At 40.4% G+C, this 16,719-nt stretch overlaps 2 protein-coding genes across 2 annotated transcripts; both read right to left on the reverse strand.

The window, feature by feature from the left end:
• Positions 1–7,276: 7,276 nt before the first annotated feature.
• Positions 7,277–9,446, reverse strand: LOC113027454 (galanin receptor type 2). The gene is made up of 2 exons (XM_026177064.1): positions 9,298–9,446; positions 7,277–8,864 (listed from the first exon to the last, which is right to left on the reverse strand). The coding sequence occupies exon 2, from the start codon at positions 8,840–8,842 to the stop codon at positions 7,919–7,921; it is 924 nt and encodes a 307-aa protein (XP_026032849.1). The 5' UTR covers positions 8,843–8,864; positions 9,298–9,446; the 3' UTR covers positions 7,277–7,918.
• A 4,065-nt stretch (positions 9,447–13,511) lies between these two features.
• LOC113027455 (parathyroid hormone-related protein-like) lies at positions 13,512–15,879 on the reverse strand. The gene is made up of 3 exons (XM_026177065.1): positions 15,449–15,879; positions 15,179–15,284; positions 13,512–14,661 (listed from the first exon to the last, which is right to left on the reverse strand). Exons 2-3 carry the CDS (start codon positions 15,280–15,282, stop codon positions 14,265–14,267), a joined length of 501 nt encoding a protein of 166 aa, XP_026032850.1. The 5' UTR covers positions 15,283–15,284; positions 15,449–15,879; the 3' UTR covers positions 13,512–14,264.
• Between the last annotated feature and the right edge of the window lie 840 nt (positions 15,880–16,719).

Genomic DNA, 16,719 nt, shown 5'->3' on the forward strand with positions numbered 1-16,719 from the left:
TGATCAAGTGATAATGGCTATTCTTAGTCAAAAACTGATACAGTAGGGTAAACTACGTGCAGCTTACAGCATACATTTTGGTCTTCACTCATCAGCCAATGTATATGGCAAAGATGTGAGGACCATGCGCAGCTGCATCTAATTAATAGTGTGAAAGTTTTTGCCTAATAGCACCTAAGCTGTGTTTATACCATTCCCATTACCCACTCTGCAAGTGAGGAAAGTACGTAGTCCCCTCACTCCGAGGTGTCTGTACCCAGGGCTTCCACTTTAGAAAGAGGATACCCCACTCAAGCTGTTTGCCAGTTCCTGCATTTTGATAGCCACCACTTTTAGACTGCAGTCATCTGAAGTTGATGTTCCTGTTTTTGCTGATAGGTAATGAAGCATGCAGCAAGACTTGAAACTGGATGCCTCAAATCCAGAGGGCAGGGTTCTTTGGAATTACCTCTGCATGTCCCATCCCACACCTACCTCGGATTATCATTTCACTTCTTGATCAAGCCTTTCCCTTTTTTAGCAGGCAGTGTCGTCCAAAATCCAGGCTGAGGTGGGGGGGGGGGGGGGGGGGGTAGGCAACTCCAGGCGGATCAGTTCACAGGAGAACCACACGTGGGGTATTAATCAAAGGTGACTTCAAAGGTCTCAAATTACAATTTTCTTTATTGGTAACTTTATGTTTATATCATCCTCCCCTCAGACTCCTCTTTCTTGGCACTGGGAGCTCCTGTTAGCTGCTGTTTGTATATGTTTGTGTGCACGTTCTCATCATGTTGAGCACAGCCAGAGTGTTTCAATGCATCACACAGGACCTGATTTATCTGCAGTATCTGAAGCAAACTGATTTGCATTTGTAAAGATCTGCTGTTTTCCCTGCTTTAAAATCAATTTGGGGGCTAGGCTGGGCAACAGCTTTCATTTTATACTACACTACTGTAGACTTAAAATACATAAAATAATACTTCATATATGCTTAAGATGGACAGACTGCCAGCAATGCAAACAGACTCCCCCAGAGTGTCTATGTGTATATATAGTAACATTTAACTTCTAAACCCTCATCAGGCAAATGGTTAGTGACAAAGAGAAGACCTCTTATACAGGAAGCTTAAGTCATACAGACACCCACATTCTGCAGGTGCTTCACAAGGTGAGACTGAACTTTCTTGTGAGACTGTTTACAAAATTACTATAATTTAGTGAACTAACTAATAGAACAATATACAGCTTTTACTACTACTGCCTACTTTTGCCTAAGTCACCTTCATGCTTAGAAAACAGCTCGGACTCATCAGGGGACCTTTTGATGTGTACTTTGGTGTCTGGCACTTGGAAGTAGATCCTTTGTGTTATGTTTACATACACTGCTAAGATGGTGAAAGGTTGCTTAACAGGGGGACTGAATATGAACATATACACAGTTACCAGTTGGGGGTTCTGTGACTGATAGAGATAGAATAATGAGAGGAAGAGAGAGAGTATTGTGGTATGTAATGGATGGCTAGCTACTGCTGAATACACGTTCCACTATAAACCAAGCTCCATCTCCGTTCTTCTGTCGAATACACCACACTTTGGATTTTGTGGGCTGAGGGCACCAGGCCTCTGAATCCCGCAGAAGCTCAATCAGATTAGGATGTGAACTCTAGCTATTCTTGAGCTGTCTCCTCGATGTGGCTGTTCTGCTGGGTCCTTGTTATCAGGGAGCACCGCAGCCATCAGGAGAAGGGCTTGATTTGCAGAGATGCTTGGATAGATGGTATCTGTCAAATTGAAATATGCATGCCAAGGTCTCTTAACAGAACACCACCTTGCTATGAAAAGATCAATATTATTTGCATCACTTGTCAGTGGTTTAAATGTTTTGGGTGTAACTGAATCAAGAAAATAAGCATCATTAGGTTTTAATACCCCTTTTTGTCATGCTGCTCTGGTCACAAGTTGTTTTGGTGTCCTGTCAAGACCAAAGCAAGACCATGCTCAGAGTTTTGCTGAGGGTTGACCCCAAAATCTTCACATTTTCAATCTTCACATTACCTGCCGTGTTACAGTGTGTGCTGCACTGTCAAAGGGCTGCTGGACTCTGATATTAGGTCAGCCTGGAATCATCTGCATACAAGTTGTTGCCATGTGGCAGATAGTCTCCACCAGCCCACACCATGGAAATCTTGTGTTTTCTCTAAAACAAATGAAGCATTACTTCAATGTGTTCATAAACAGGGTCACCTTAAAGCAGGGCTGATCTCCCTCTCTGCTTTCACTTAGCTTTCTGTTATTTGTTTTAAGATGATGCAGGGTGCTTGATGGTCCTATTGTATTTCTGCAAAGCAGCTTCTGAGCCCAGTGGATCTTTGGGTTACTCACATAACCGATGGAGAACTGGTTTTGTGATGACATCACATGCTGAGCTGTCCTGGGGTGCTTTGCAGTTTGTTGCACTTTGTATTCCAACTAAGAGTCAGTCAGCATGCTAAGAAAATAAACGCACAGCATGGTATATTTAACAGCCTCTCTTTTGAAGAGCCACCACTGCATAGTTCGGCTATTGTAAACACAGCACAATAACCTCTGTAAACCCTGTCATATTAAGAATTTACACTCGTGTTTGTGTCTGTATAGATGCTGTATTTTCATCTTTCAGCAGTGCTGTAATTGAATCCCGCTCACAGAGCAGCCCTCCGCAGTGAACCTTAGAGACTCCTATAAATAAACTGACAACTCTCCTTCAACACTTGCCTATATGGCATATGGAATGATTAGCTCATGGCTGGAGCCCTCTGATCTTACAGTGTGTAGCCACAACTATTTTCTGTCAGCTATTTGCATTGCTTAACTCGTGGATTGCATCAAGAATGGGGTCTCTGAGGAATTCATAAAATGTAGCTGTGTTGCTGTGTGTGTTGGCCAAACATTAACTTATTATGTGTAACATGATATTGTATTAACAGGATAATTTGTTACAAGAAATGTTTATAAGAGGACTTATTAAGATTGGTCAGTATAACTGTATAAATTGTTGTTTTGATCATTAAAAAGTGCAGTGAAATCTGCATCGATGGCAGCAATAGATAAAACAGATGCATTTAATCCCTTTGATTTTTGCGCTGTCCTGTAAAGACTTTGCTATGACATGTTCTTAATACTAATCTTGTCACCTCTACACTGTGGCAGAGGATCTTTTGGCATTTTTCACCTGTGTTAAGGAAAGTCTTACATGGATCAAGAAAAAGGATGGGCCAGCTAAGCTGCCTGCTCTATCCTCTGAACACCTTGCCATCACCGTGACGGAGACAGTGGTCACCTTTAGGTGCCTGTAGTAGAATAGCTCCAGCTCCAGTCCCTGCTTTCTTTTCAACTTTCTCATGTGCATGAAAACAACATGGAGCTTTCATGTCAGCTGTAATGGGTAAACACTCTTTACCCATTCTGAATGAGGCCATTTGTGTTGGATTTAAGACTTTTTTTAGCGCATTGTTAGTACTTATTTTAACATCATTTTCGACATTGCTGTTGATTCCTTCATCGACCACAGGTGTTATAGGTCACCAGTTCTAATGTAGGTATGATGCAGCACAAAACACTGGAGCTGGTAACCCAGTGCACCAGCATTTTTATTCAATAGGAGTATTTTTAGTTTCAAGCACACTGTACAAAAATATGACGCACAACTCTTGTTATGCATTTTACTTTTCATTTATTCAACATTAAGTGAAGTATTAATTTGAGGTAAGCCTTAAACTAACTGTTAGTTTTGATTCTTTGCTGTTAGATGATTTTATTTTGTTGAGCAGTTAATAAAGCTGCTATTTTGACTTGAGTTCAGTTCATTTGCCCTGTTTTAACTGCTCAGTGTTAGTTCATTTTGTACATGTTACGGTTCTGGGTCAGTTTCTACCCAGTATTTTGAGTTTATTATGTTTTGGTTTAATTTTGCATCAGGAATTGTTCTCTTGTTTGTGTTCTCATGCTTTGTGTGGGTTTAGTTCCATGTGTTTTTTTCTGTCTGTCGCTCAGTGTCGAGTCTGCGTCTTTGTGTAGTGTTCTTGTTTCCTGTTTTATTGTGAAGGTCTGCATCTCATGTGAGTGTGTGTGTGTGTTCAGTTTTACCTCTGTGTCGTCTTGTTGATTACTCCCAGCTGTGTTCCCCACCTGTGTGTAATCGCCCTGTGTTTCTCTGTGTGTATTTAAGTCGCGTCTTCTATGTATCCACCCTGCTTCATCTGTGTGTTTCCCTGCTGTCAACCGTCATCTTTTTCCGCCCACTCTCATTCATGTCCAGGTTCGTGTTCTGTAGTCAGTTTGTTCCCAGTTTAGTTTAGTCTTTGCTCCGTTTGCCGTTTGTCCATTTCATTTTTGTGTTTAATAAACCACCCTCACACCTGTACAAGTGCCTGCGTTTGGATCCTCCTTTATTTTCCACACGGCTCATCTCACTCGCTGTGACAGTATATTTTTGCATTTTGGGGGTAAATAAAATGCACTTTTTCAAAATACCCACCGTGTCCTCGTGTCTAACCATCTCAGTCCCTCACAGTATACATATTATAAGTAAGTGTGTATATATGTATGTGTGTGTGTGTGTGTGTGTGTGTGTGTGTGTGTGTATGATGCAACGTCTGGGCTTCAACTGAGGCCACAACTCAGCATGAGTAAAACTGCATTATAAGGGATGAAAGAACGATGAAGAGGAAAGTCATACAACACTTGCTGGAAGCCAACTACACACTACTGGGGCACTTATTCTGTCAGTAAGCAAACTGAACTGCTAATACAAAGTAAAACACCACACTAACAAAACATGCAAACAAATGATATCACCAGCACAAGTGAGCAAACTCCCAGGACAACAACCGCTCATGTGACCTGGGTGCAGCCACCTATCAGGGTATGGCACTGACAACCCAAATACAGAGGCAAAATAAGTGAAAGCAAGCTTTAGCTGCTGATGAAAAGTTCAAAGGTAACGAAAAGAGAAGTATGAAAACACAGGCAGCCAAAGACACCAGGAGTACACACTGAGTAAATCTTACAAGGAAGGGGACACATCCAGGAACATACACAGATCCTCTGCCAGAGAGGAGACAGGACTATATTTAAACTGACGACTGTCTGGGGACTGACAAACAGGAGAGGAATGAGATGAAGGTAAAAGTGACACAGAGGTGAGATAATCACAAAACAGGAAGTAAAACAAGACAAGAATGCAAAGAAAGCTTTAAAGAAAAATGGGAAATAAACAAAAAAATATCACTAGAAATAGGATTATCATTAAACACACAGAGAGGGTAGAAGTTCTTAGTAGTCTTCACAAGGGGTAACACGGGAAGATATCACATCAAAACTGCAAAAACTAAACAACACAGTAAAAACCTAATTACCACAGCAGCAATAACAACAACTACAGTGAATTAAACTGATTTCAAAATAAAATAAAACTTCCATACAACAGGACCTCTGTGACCGGAGGAGTCGTCCCCTGCTGGCCATTAGAGAGGAATTTTAAAGTTGCCTCGTATTTACTTAGTTTTTCATACCTCTGAGCTACATCCATGTTTTCTTAATAGTTTTTGATCTATCCTCATACTTAAAACACACAAATAGCTCTGATCGTATTGGCTATTGTTCCACAAAGGACCAACCAATCGGCTACGACTGCACAACTTATAGCCTGGCAAGCTATTTAATAACCAGACATTGTTACCTATAGTTTTTTCCCTGCTAAATTGTATTAGCATCCTCTAGCTTTGCCACAATAAAGTTATTTTGACAAATGCCATCAGAACAAGTTCTTTATCACTAATCTTCCTCTGAAAACAGTACATTTGTTTTTGCTACACTGAAACACTCTGCGTGCATTCTTTATTGTCTCACCACATACAGCATAGGGACTGACTACTAGCCTTACTGGTCAGTACAAGTCAGGCCAGCTGTACGGTAAAGAGAAGGCCAAAAGTCAGGGGGCAAGCTGACAGAGGGAGGGGCTGGTTGTCTCCTATTACTTGCTGCCAGAACTCAGCCAGCCTCATTATAACTTCTCTCACTCTGCTTTCTGTTTAACCACAACACCTGATACACAGTCATCATCTTACACCCTCCACAAACTTTAGGCCTGTCTCATCAAAGAGTGTGAACATAGATGTGGGCTTTTATCTGGGACCTGTGATCTTTTTGTGAAAGAGAAATATCAACCGCTGTTGGCGGTGCTGCCATGTGGTTAATCAGCAGCTCTTGAAGGGTTGAGCTCATTTTTAAATGAACATTATTGGTAAGGTTTGATTGTGCAGTTAGGATGTGGTTAAACCCCCAGTAAACAGCTGATCGCATCACCTTATATCATGCAGTCACTGCCCTCAGACAATCACAAAACAGCATTAAGAGAAATATCAAATACAAAATCACGCTTACGTGAACTCTCCAGTGTGAGAGTTTGGACCCGAGGCTTTCGAGATGTCACTTTTGATGGCTCAATTGAATTGTGTGAAGGTGAAAGCTGCGGCTGACCTCTGGGTTCTTCATTACATGTAATGTAGTGTAATACTACTGGATCATATAGTCCATATTTAATAGCCATTAGATGCCAAAGTAGCAAAATTTACTGAATGATTTATGGCTGTTTGGAAGAATAGCTGCTCTGTGAATGGAAACCAGATTTGTGGCAGGGTGGGTGGGGGGTGGAGGTATGTGCACACATGTGTAGAGAGTAACAGGAAGCAGACCAGCTTTCTCAAATAAATCATTAAATAATTAAATTTCAAGTTTCTCTCCAAGCAATATTCTACTTTCTGTGTACTTTATGACAAAAAAAAATGAGTATCAATATCAGCTGGTTTCTAGTGAGTCTCCCACCCTGTCAATGAACTCAGTGCCCACCATCTTTGACTGCAGCCTCTGGTGGTAACCTTAATCACACACGAGCTAGTTCTACACCTGCTACAGGTTCTGATTAGAGTGGCCCTCCACCTCAAAGCTGGTCATCAGAGCCGAACAAGGACTACAAATTCCACTTTTTTTCCAGATGGATGAGACTGGAGTGCTTTGAACCACAGGATGAGATCCTCTCTGAATGATATGGAGTACTGTCACAACAGCAACCTGAACACTGCAGCGTGTTTTATGAGGCTTGTTATTATATTCCTAGAAACAGAAGCAAATATTTAAGAGAAACACTGCGGCAAAACAAAAGAAAAAGCAAACTGTGTGCAATCAGTGTCCTGACCTTTTATCCATCTGTTTATTTACTGTTAAAAACATAAAACTACAGAATAATTGAGGTCATCATATTAGTTTTATTCTGAAATTTTAGTGTGTAAGTAGTGAAGGTAACAGTGAAAGATTGTGTACAAAGTTTCTCTTAAAAAAAGTGAAGGAAAAAATCCAAACAGGGATACAAAAACATTCAGGCTTCATGATGTATTAAGTCTGAAAAACCTCTACATGTTTTTACATTTACACCACAAATACAGACGGTTTCTCTAGTGATTGTGATCTCATGATTCTTCTGAATGTGTTTCTGTTAAAACAGATAAATTGTAATCAGATCTGTATTAATCCTCAAACACATTTCAACATGATGGGGAAAGAAAATTGACCCCCCGATGGTGATGGGAAATCACAGTCATTTGTAAAAATAAAGTAGGATATTGTTTCAAAGACAAATCGTCATTAAGATAGCGATACAGAAACTGATTCCTCCTGCTTTTTAAGGCACATAGCAGATGTGTCACGCCTGAAAATAGACTTTTGATGTCTACTTACTTCTATATTTAAAGCGCACACTTGGAATGGGAAACTGAAATAATCACAAATGTCAACAACAGCAACAACTAAAAAAAATGGCAGACACAGCAGAAATTTTGATTTGTACAAACAGTAACTGTAACAAAAAGGTGTCTTCAGCTCACAAACAAATCAGCTGACTCTAAAGGCTGTCTGTGGTAACACTGGTGACCTGCGGCTGCACCCTGTTCCTGTTACAGCTGAAGAGCCAGGCTGCCCTCCTGTGGCGGTAGCGCTTAGACAGCAGCACATAGAGCACTGGGTTGACACAGGGGTGCAGGTATTGGAGCACAGTACAGATAAAGTGGAATATATCCCAAGCCGCTCTGTGGCGATACAGCCCCAGGTACACACACAGCTCCAGCACATAACTAGGCAGCCAGCACACTGAGAAGGTAGCTGCAGCCAAGAAAACCATGACAGAGGCTCTGCGGGTGTTTTTGGCACTGGACACTGACATTACGGGACTCTTGTGGAGAAACAGAGCCAGACGGACATAGTTGAATGCAATGACTAGCATCGGAATAAAGTAGTAAAGTACAAACTGGCTTAGGACCACTTGGTAGTGGTGCTCATGAATGGTTGGAAGGCAGAAGGTGAAGTTCGTCAGGTTTGGGCCCATGCTCTTTTTGGTAGCAAACATTCGCAGAGGCAGGCTAATAAAGAAGCTGAGGGCCCAGACTAAGACAAACATAAGAATGACCAGATCCATGGTGGGAGGCTGGTACGGGTTGGTGATGATCATGGCTCGGGTCATGGACACAGCGCATAGCGAATAGGTGCTAGCTGCCAGACTGAAGGCTAGCAGGAACTGGTAAACCTTGCAGGAGATGTCACCAAGAGGCCAGGAGTGACTTACAGCAGAGTGCAGTGTGAAAGGGATGAGCAGGAGAGTTAGGAAGTCAGCCAGAGTCATGCTGAACAGAAGGATATCGAGCCGGTTCTTACGCAGTGTGTTGTACTTGGCAAACAAAGAGAAGACCAGCAGGTTGGCACACAGCCCAATGCCCAGGATCACACCACAGGTACAGGCAAAGATTAACCCATAGGTGTTGGGAAAAGCCATGTTGTCATCGGAGTGACATCATCTGTCAGAAAAGAATGACATTTGGATTTTGAGATTTGGGTTAAAAAAGAACAATAAATTAATTAGGGAAATAAAATCCCGATTAATGACTCAACAAACTGAAGTCCTGTTTATATCACATTTACTCTGCTTAATGTTAACACACAAGTGACAGCTTCATCACATGGCACCTGTAAGGCTTGTGTAGACCTACGTGTCACAGTAAATGACACATATATACCAAAACACATATATGATGCAAGGCAGAGTAAATGTACTGATCAACACTTTTGTTTACTGACAAGCCAAATTTATTTCAATATCACTTTAAGACAACGCTGAAAGCTACTAAATATCTACATTTACACTAAATATAGTGTTAAACAAATTAATATGGTTTAACTCAGACGTGATAGCACTGGAAAGAGACATCAGGTTAATCATTTTTTACTTACCATTGTTGTACCTCCATTATTAGCTCATGTCCACAAGTGAACTAACCTCATTATGTAAAATGAAACATTTGCTGGTTTGTATCCCGTTAAAACAAACTGTGAGATGTGAGAGCCTCTAAGGACTCATTACAAAGTGTGATCGCTGAATGTGAAGGCAAGAAAGGCAAACATTACTTGGGCCAGATTGATTCTGGTTGACTAGGTTTAAAGAGAAATGGACTCTGGTCACTCTGGGAGAGATCAGTGATATACAGTGCATACGTGTTTTGTTAGCATTCATGTTTCTTAGTTTTGTTATATGATGTTTGAAGCTCTGTAGTCTAGCAGTACATGAATAGACAACACTGGCCTATTTAGGGACATAAAAGGTGCTTTGTAAAAGGTCTGGTCTGGCAATTAATCATCAAAGCTAACTAGGCACCTATGTAAACCTGAGCAGATGATAAACACACTGATAAATGTGAATGCCCTATAAGATGTGTGGCAACAGCAGCAATGAGCATTGCAAAAGTAAACAGTAGCAGTTTTTCTTTAACCTCTAATCAAACAAAAGTGTTGATCATTTCACTAATGTGATATTTGCAGTACGATAGTGATAAGTTTTACTTGAGGGAAAGATTTCTTTTGCATTTAAAACATGAAAAAGAAAGAAAACGGGGCTACTGCAGTAGGCCTACCCTTGATGGTAGGCCTACTGCAGGAGTTCACAACCAATTCACTGTATTTATATGAAATGTTTAATGTCTGAGTGCGTATGCCCTGTGAGCCAAACACTTCCTGTCAGAAGTCTATTTAGAACTAGAAACGTCTGTTCTTGAACACAAGCAACAGAATGAAAGCTTTTCGAAGATTTGGCAGTTCAAGCTGATATTGTGCCAATTTCACTGTTTTATGTTTGAATGTGATATCTTAGCCCTGAGATGTTTTTCTTGAGATTTTCTTATTATTCATCACAAATGTTCACTTGGACTCAAGGATGAACTGATTAGATTTTATTTTTACTTCATAAAACAAGTTCTTATTCTAATTCTTACAAAAATTTTACACAAATTTCTAATAGGATAAAATGATAAAATAATAATGTTTTAAAACCAAAAGGTCAAAGTTCACCTTCACTACCCCATAAAACACTCCACCACAACTAAGAAACAGAGGGAAAGATGGATTTATGTTATCTATGTTTCGTAAGTAGGCGCAGCAGCGACCTGTCTTTGATGGTAAATGGCCTGCATTTGTATAGTGCTTTTCTAGTCCATAGGACCCCAAAGCGCTTCACACTACATTCAGTCATTCACCCATAGGCAATAGCAAGCTACATTGTAGCCACAGCTGCCCTGGGACGCACTGACAGAGGCGAGGCTGCCGGACACAGGCGCCACCGGGCCCTCTGACCACCACCAGTAGGCAAACATGGGGTTAGTATCTTGCCCAAGGATATTTGGCATGCAGCCAGGATGCAGCCTGGGATCGAACCACCGACCTTCTGATTATTGGCTGACCTGCTCAGCCACCTGAGCTACAGCCACCCCGATAGCAACAAACTAGCATTAGCTTCACAAGCTTTTCACCAGTACTTACCTGCAGTGTGCATTTGGTTATATGTGTGGACCAAAGAGAGGGAGCAAAATACTGACAACTCTACATCAAATGTAACCTGAGAGAATATAAAGATAAATGCATGAATATAAATGTGCTTACCTTTCTCTTTACCACTAGTCTTTGGTGTATTATAAACCATCTTTTGCTCGTATTATGTTTTTTTGATGTTTTGTTTTTGTTTTCTCTTGTTTTGTTGTTTTTCTAATCCCATAATATGGCCAGTGAGCGATGTCAAAAAAACCCCCACCTAGCTCATTGATTATGTTCTCTGTTCTTTCACGTCTATAGATATTAATTTTTCTCTGCACTGTTTGATTTCTTCAGTGTGAGCTGCAGGCTCCTAACGGTGGCTTTATCAGGCTTTCCACAGCTTTTATGACTCATTTTAGCTAATGGTGTACACTGCTGCTCTTAGTTCAGGATAGCTGACGTCGATGCATCTGCTAACCCCTCCATTATCGGTGTCTGTATCTTACGTTCAGTGGCTGTTAAAGTGCCACGTGTTCTCAAGTGGAACATTAACAGCTTCATTGTGTTCTGTTCATGCCGAAAGTCAACAACACTGTTTTTCACGCTGCTACCTTCAGCAAACATTTTAAACGTCTGTTTTGACCCAAATGTTACACTTACTATTATTCGTACTATTTTATCTTGATAATAATACAGCATTTGTAACTATTTTTCAAAGACTTTGAGGGAAAACTTACTATGAGCACTATAATAACAATATAATATAATAATTAATCAGTTATTGGATAAACGTTTTTTCAGACAATGTTGTAATCTTATATGATTCACAGAATTCATTGAATATGTTTCTATTCTGAAGTGCTGGTTAAAATAAAAAAAGCAACTTGGTAGTGATCTCAAAGGCAACACACGGTCACAATAGGCTCTTAAAAATTGCATTTTCTAGCTCAGATTAGTTATTGATGATGCAAATAATCCCTTGTGTTGTCAGAAAATGTATATATTGCATACATACATCTGTAGGATATAAAAGAGTACTGAACGCCAAGTTTACTTATAATGGGTTGGATCCCCTTTTGCTCTCAGAACTGCCTTAACTTTTTATGTTAAAGATGCTCCTCAGGAATTTTGGTCCACGTTGACATGACAACATCACACAATTGCTGCAGATTGGTGATGTGAATCTCCTGTTTCATCACATGCCAAAGGTGGTCCAGCAGGTAGAGATCTGGTGACTGTGGAGGCTGGTGAGTGCAGTGAACTAATGATCACATTCAAGAAACCAGTTTAAGATGATCTGAGCAAGTTATCCTGCTGGGAACAACCATTAGAAGACGGGTACACTGTGAAAAAGCGATTACTGGGTAACATTACTCAGGCTGTGGGATACAAGTGATGCTCACTTCATTTCTAAGGGGCTCAAGTGTGACAAGACGATATCCCTAACACCATTATACCACCAGCAGCTGGAACCATTGATACCATTGATGGAGCCATGCTCTCATGTTGTTAATGCCAGATTCTAGTCCTACCATCCAAATGCTGCAGCAGAAACCTAGACTCATCAGACCAGGCAACATTTTTCAACTATTTTATTGTCTAGTTTTTGTGAAGTTGTGTAATTTCTATCCTTGGGTTTTTGCTCTTAGCACAGCACTTGGTGTGGGCTTCATCAAAGGTTGATTTGTGGTGCTGTGTGAGTGTATTTCCAATCTAACCATTCTCTGATCTCTGGCATCAAAAAGGCATTTCTTACCCAGAGAACTGCCACTCAGTGAGTATTTTCTCTTTTTTTAGACTATTCTTTGTAAACCCAAGAGATGTTTGTGTTGGAAAATTCCAGTAGACCATCAGTTTTTGAAATATTCAGACCTGGCTATTTGGCACCAACAACTATGCCACGTTCGGAGTCACTTAAATCACCTTGCTTTCCCATTCTTAAACTTGAGCTTTAGCAGGTCATTCAGGTCATTGTGCCCATGGCTAAATACACAAGGTGTGACTGGTTTATTAGATAGTTGCATTTGTGAGTAGCTCAACATATCTACCTAACAAGTTGGCCATTGAGTTTAGGATTTCTAGGTGATACAGACCGACACAGTTCACTGCATCATAATGTTGTAGTGTGACACCCACGAGGAGCTGGCAATGCCTGGTTAAAGGGGGATATTTTGCTGATAATCATATGATCAGGTCTGTGGTAAAAAACTAAAAATAAAATGTTTTTTTCATGTTTTTTCTTAATTCATCCTCTCTAAAGACTTGAGCTGTGACTTGAACCATGGTTTTAGAGGATTATTAGTCTCTTAGTAATTTGCCATTTCTAAATTTTCTCTTATTTTCTACATTTGTATAATTTGAATAACAAATTCACAATTATCAGTGCCTTTATACGCTTCTTTTTCTCTTTTTTTTTTGTTTTTGCTTTATTTTGGTCTCACAGTCAAAAATTAAATATTAAAAATATTAAATGCTTTATTTTTAGAAGGAGTCCCAATTAATCAAATTGTTTGAATAATTTTTCTCAGCAAATCATTTTGGCTCTTTCTTAATGCCAGATTTTCCATTTGAGCTGCATATATCCTGGTAATAAAGACACAGAGAATAAAAAAAATAGCTCTAAGGACTACATATTTAATGTTTGAATAACTGGAAAATTATACAGTATGCCCTCAGTGCACGTGCAGAACATTATCCAGCAGATGATTCTGGCTTAATGTAAAAGAAAAATCCAATGTTAAGTGATTGAAGTGGGTTTAATGAAGCGTACGCTGAGTTATCTAAGGTGTGAAAGAAAAGCAGGACCATCATAGAAAAAAAAATTACTAAACCATAATCTCAACCACAAAAGAACATATACAGGATATAGCTAAAGTGCATTATGGGATTTAGTCAGCAGCACTGAAATACATTCACAAAATAAATATACATTTTAAAGTACAATAAATTATGAACTGATGTATTCATTGACCAGTTTGTTGTGTGTAGGTCCATAACGGTCAGCACTCAGAGCCAAACAAAAAGCAGGGTGCCCAGCATCGCATTATTTGTAGAAGTTATCATGTATAGGAAATAAATACTTCCTCCCGTGCTCTTGCATACATCTGAAACTACAAAACATATCACTGCTTGGAAGTATATCAGGGCTGCAGAGTTGTAAAGATTTTCCAAATAAATATGGACCTAAGCAGGTGTTATCATGAAACTAAAATGAAGTGTGAGATTGTTTTACAGCAAAAATACAAACAACAAAGCCAAATATTAATATACAAGCACAAACTCAGGGTTAAGATATAAAGTGACTGAGTCTGGCATCGTTAGTCTGTCAGGCATCAGTCAGCCTGCGTCAGTGTCTTAGTGCAGTACATAAAGGGTACTGTTTTTTTAATTTTTTGCTTTTAGATAGCCATCCGTGGTGGCGCCTTTGTTAGAACAGACCGTGCTCGCCTCCTCTTCTTATCGTTTTCTCTACGCCGGCCCAGCCTCACCTTTTTTTTCCTCTTGGTGGCAACTTTAAGTGACTCCTTATAAGCCTGAGCTTTGTTGGTCTCCTGAGGGAGGTTAGGGCCCACTCTGTCCTGCCTGAACCTGTCAGAGAGATCTTTGGTGGCCCCCGAGGGCTTCTGGTGGTTTCCACTGAAGCTTTGGCTCGAGGTTCTGCTTTGTGCAGGTGGAGCACGATCATCAGCCGTGTGCACCTCCTCCAGCAGCTCGTGTAGCCACATGCGGCGCGTGTACTCATGTATGGTGCGGCCCTTATCATGCATCAGCTGGGCGTGGCCTACTGACCTCTTCCTTACAGCAAAAAAAAAAAGTGCCAAAGTTAGATTAAATTGTATCAAAAACAAAGGTAGTAAAAAAGCCACATGGTGGACTATTAGAAATCCGTTTCAGTCTCTGATATCTCTTAGATTACTGCTGAACATTAATCCCAGAGGAATATATCATTTCCTCTGGGATTAATAAAGTGTCTGATTCTCAGTCAGTCATTTAAGAACTTTTTTTGTTCCAACTTTAAATTTTATTTGACATCTCAGTGTTAAGTTAATAGAAGAAGTGGTTGGCTATTATAAATTTTAGGTCAAGCTTTATGAAACCTCAATACAGTAGGTGGCAGCATAAACAAGTGTGAGAGCTGTCACTAATCTGAGTTTGATATGGACCTAAAACAGAGAAAACATCCCATGCCTTACTTTAAAATATTCAAACTGCAGAAAATCTCAAATATTTTTTTCTTAAATTGCTAGCTTTTCGAAATCTTGCATAGAATTTGTTTATTCGTTTTTTTAAAGGTATCACAAAGGTAACTCACATTCTGCTACTAAGTGCATCAACTGGTCTCCCATCGAGAGTCACCGGAGAGCACAGCAAGAACACAGCCAGACTCCACTGATGAAGCACGACTATAGAGCACATCCCTGAGGCAAAAACGTAAGCAACACAATGAATATCATCAGTCTCTCTAATGAGTAATGAATTAATCCTAAACTGTGTCTGTTTTTTCAGTAGAGTTCGTTTCATCTGAAAAATGACACACACAGCCTTTAAACAGTCCTCTAAAAATATAAACATTTAAACTTACTTTGTTTCCAGTGAAAATCCCCCCAAAAAACCGTAAGCTCTTAAGTGTTGATGTTCTTGCAAAAATGATTTCACAAAAAAGATGTGTGAAAATTAATGTGCCAAACACAGTTTGGCCCATTCAGAACTTGTGAGCAGATCCATTGGTGTAAATGTAGCCTAGGGAAATCCCCTCCGAGTCGACTCCATTAATTTGCCTCCCAACAGTGTGTGTTAAGCTATTTATAACTTCCCAGTGTCCGAATAAAAGTGGGATAAAGATAGAAAGAAGAGAAGCCCATCAGCTGCAGAGCCACAACTCTGCTCAGTCCTGCAGTAATCTCATGTGAAGTCGCACTGAAGCATCATCTGCGGTAGTCAGAGCTGCTGAGCCGAGCTGAGAGCTCTGTGTGTGAGCCTGTGTGAGTCCGTGTGAGAACAGGCACTGAGAGAAAGTCAAACTCCTCTTTGGATGAAGATGCATGCGCTACCTCAGCCCCTACCCATTAAGTCCAGTGCTAACACCCTGCCCAACCTCCCAACCCTCACCTCACTCTCACTCCCCACCAACCCTTCACTCACACCTGCTGTGACATGAACGTGGCACTGATGCAAAGTCCAGTCATACAACAAACAGCGTACTGAAAAAAAACTAATGAATAAACATATATTTAGAGGAATTTCTATGGAATTTCGCCATACTTTCAAAATGCAGTCTACTAGTATATTTTCATTGGGTGCTCAGAAATGACAGGTGTGCACCAGTGTAGGTAATCACGAGTTACCAAGCAGAGAGTGAATGGTATAAGGGGAGGGGCAGGGTTACTCCAAAGTAAACAGCCAGGCCTAACCACTTTCCCAGGGGAGAATGACCATAACCTCAGAGAAACCCAACCCACAGCCTCTCACTGCAGACCATTCAGTTCACCTCCACTCTGCCTCTGCAAACCAGCTCACCACCAAATGGTTACAGTGGGTTCTGAGGTATCTTTCATATTCAGCTCATAATGAGACTACTGAGGTTTGCATTAAGGCAGCTGTATACAACCTGAGGTTCACTATGCATATTCAGGTGCTGAACCGAGTCTCGAGTGCCTAGTGATTTAATAAATGCACTTGTTAAAGCTTGGCACTCTCACATAAGAGGTGCCTCTGTGACTAAAAGTGCATGTATTTTTAGTCTCACATTGACAGACAGTGCATCATGTCCCAAGTGTGGAAGTGCATGCAGCAAGAAGGAGTGTCTTTTTTAAATATAATGCATTGCTTATATTTGAACCTTTGTTTTTTGTT

The sequence above is a fragment of the Astatotilapia calliptera genome, chromosome 7 (assembly GCF_900246225.1).
Source record: "Astatotilapia calliptera chromosome 7, fAstCal1.2, whole genome shotgun sequence".
In the NCBI taxonomy this organism is placed as follows: domain Eukaryota; kingdom Metazoa; phylum Chordata; class Actinopteri; order Cichliformes; family Cichlidae; genus Astatotilapia; species Astatotilapia calliptera.

What these genes read in the sequence shown, in the direction of transcription:
- LOC113027454 (XM_026177064.1), bottom strand. Translation starts at nt 8,842, where the DNA reads ATGGCTTTTCCCAACACCTATGGGTTAATCTTTGCCTGTACCTGTGGT.
- LOC113027455 (XM_026177065.1), bottom strand. Translation starts at nt 15,282, where the DNA reads ATGTGCTCTATAGTCGTGCTTCATCAGTGGAGTCTGGCTGTGTTCTTG. An exon ending in GATGCACTTAGTAGCAGAAT is followed by an intron (nt 14,662 to 15,178) that starts GTGAGTTACCTT and finishes TTTTGCTGTAAG; the next exon opens with GAAGAGGTCAGTAGGCCACG.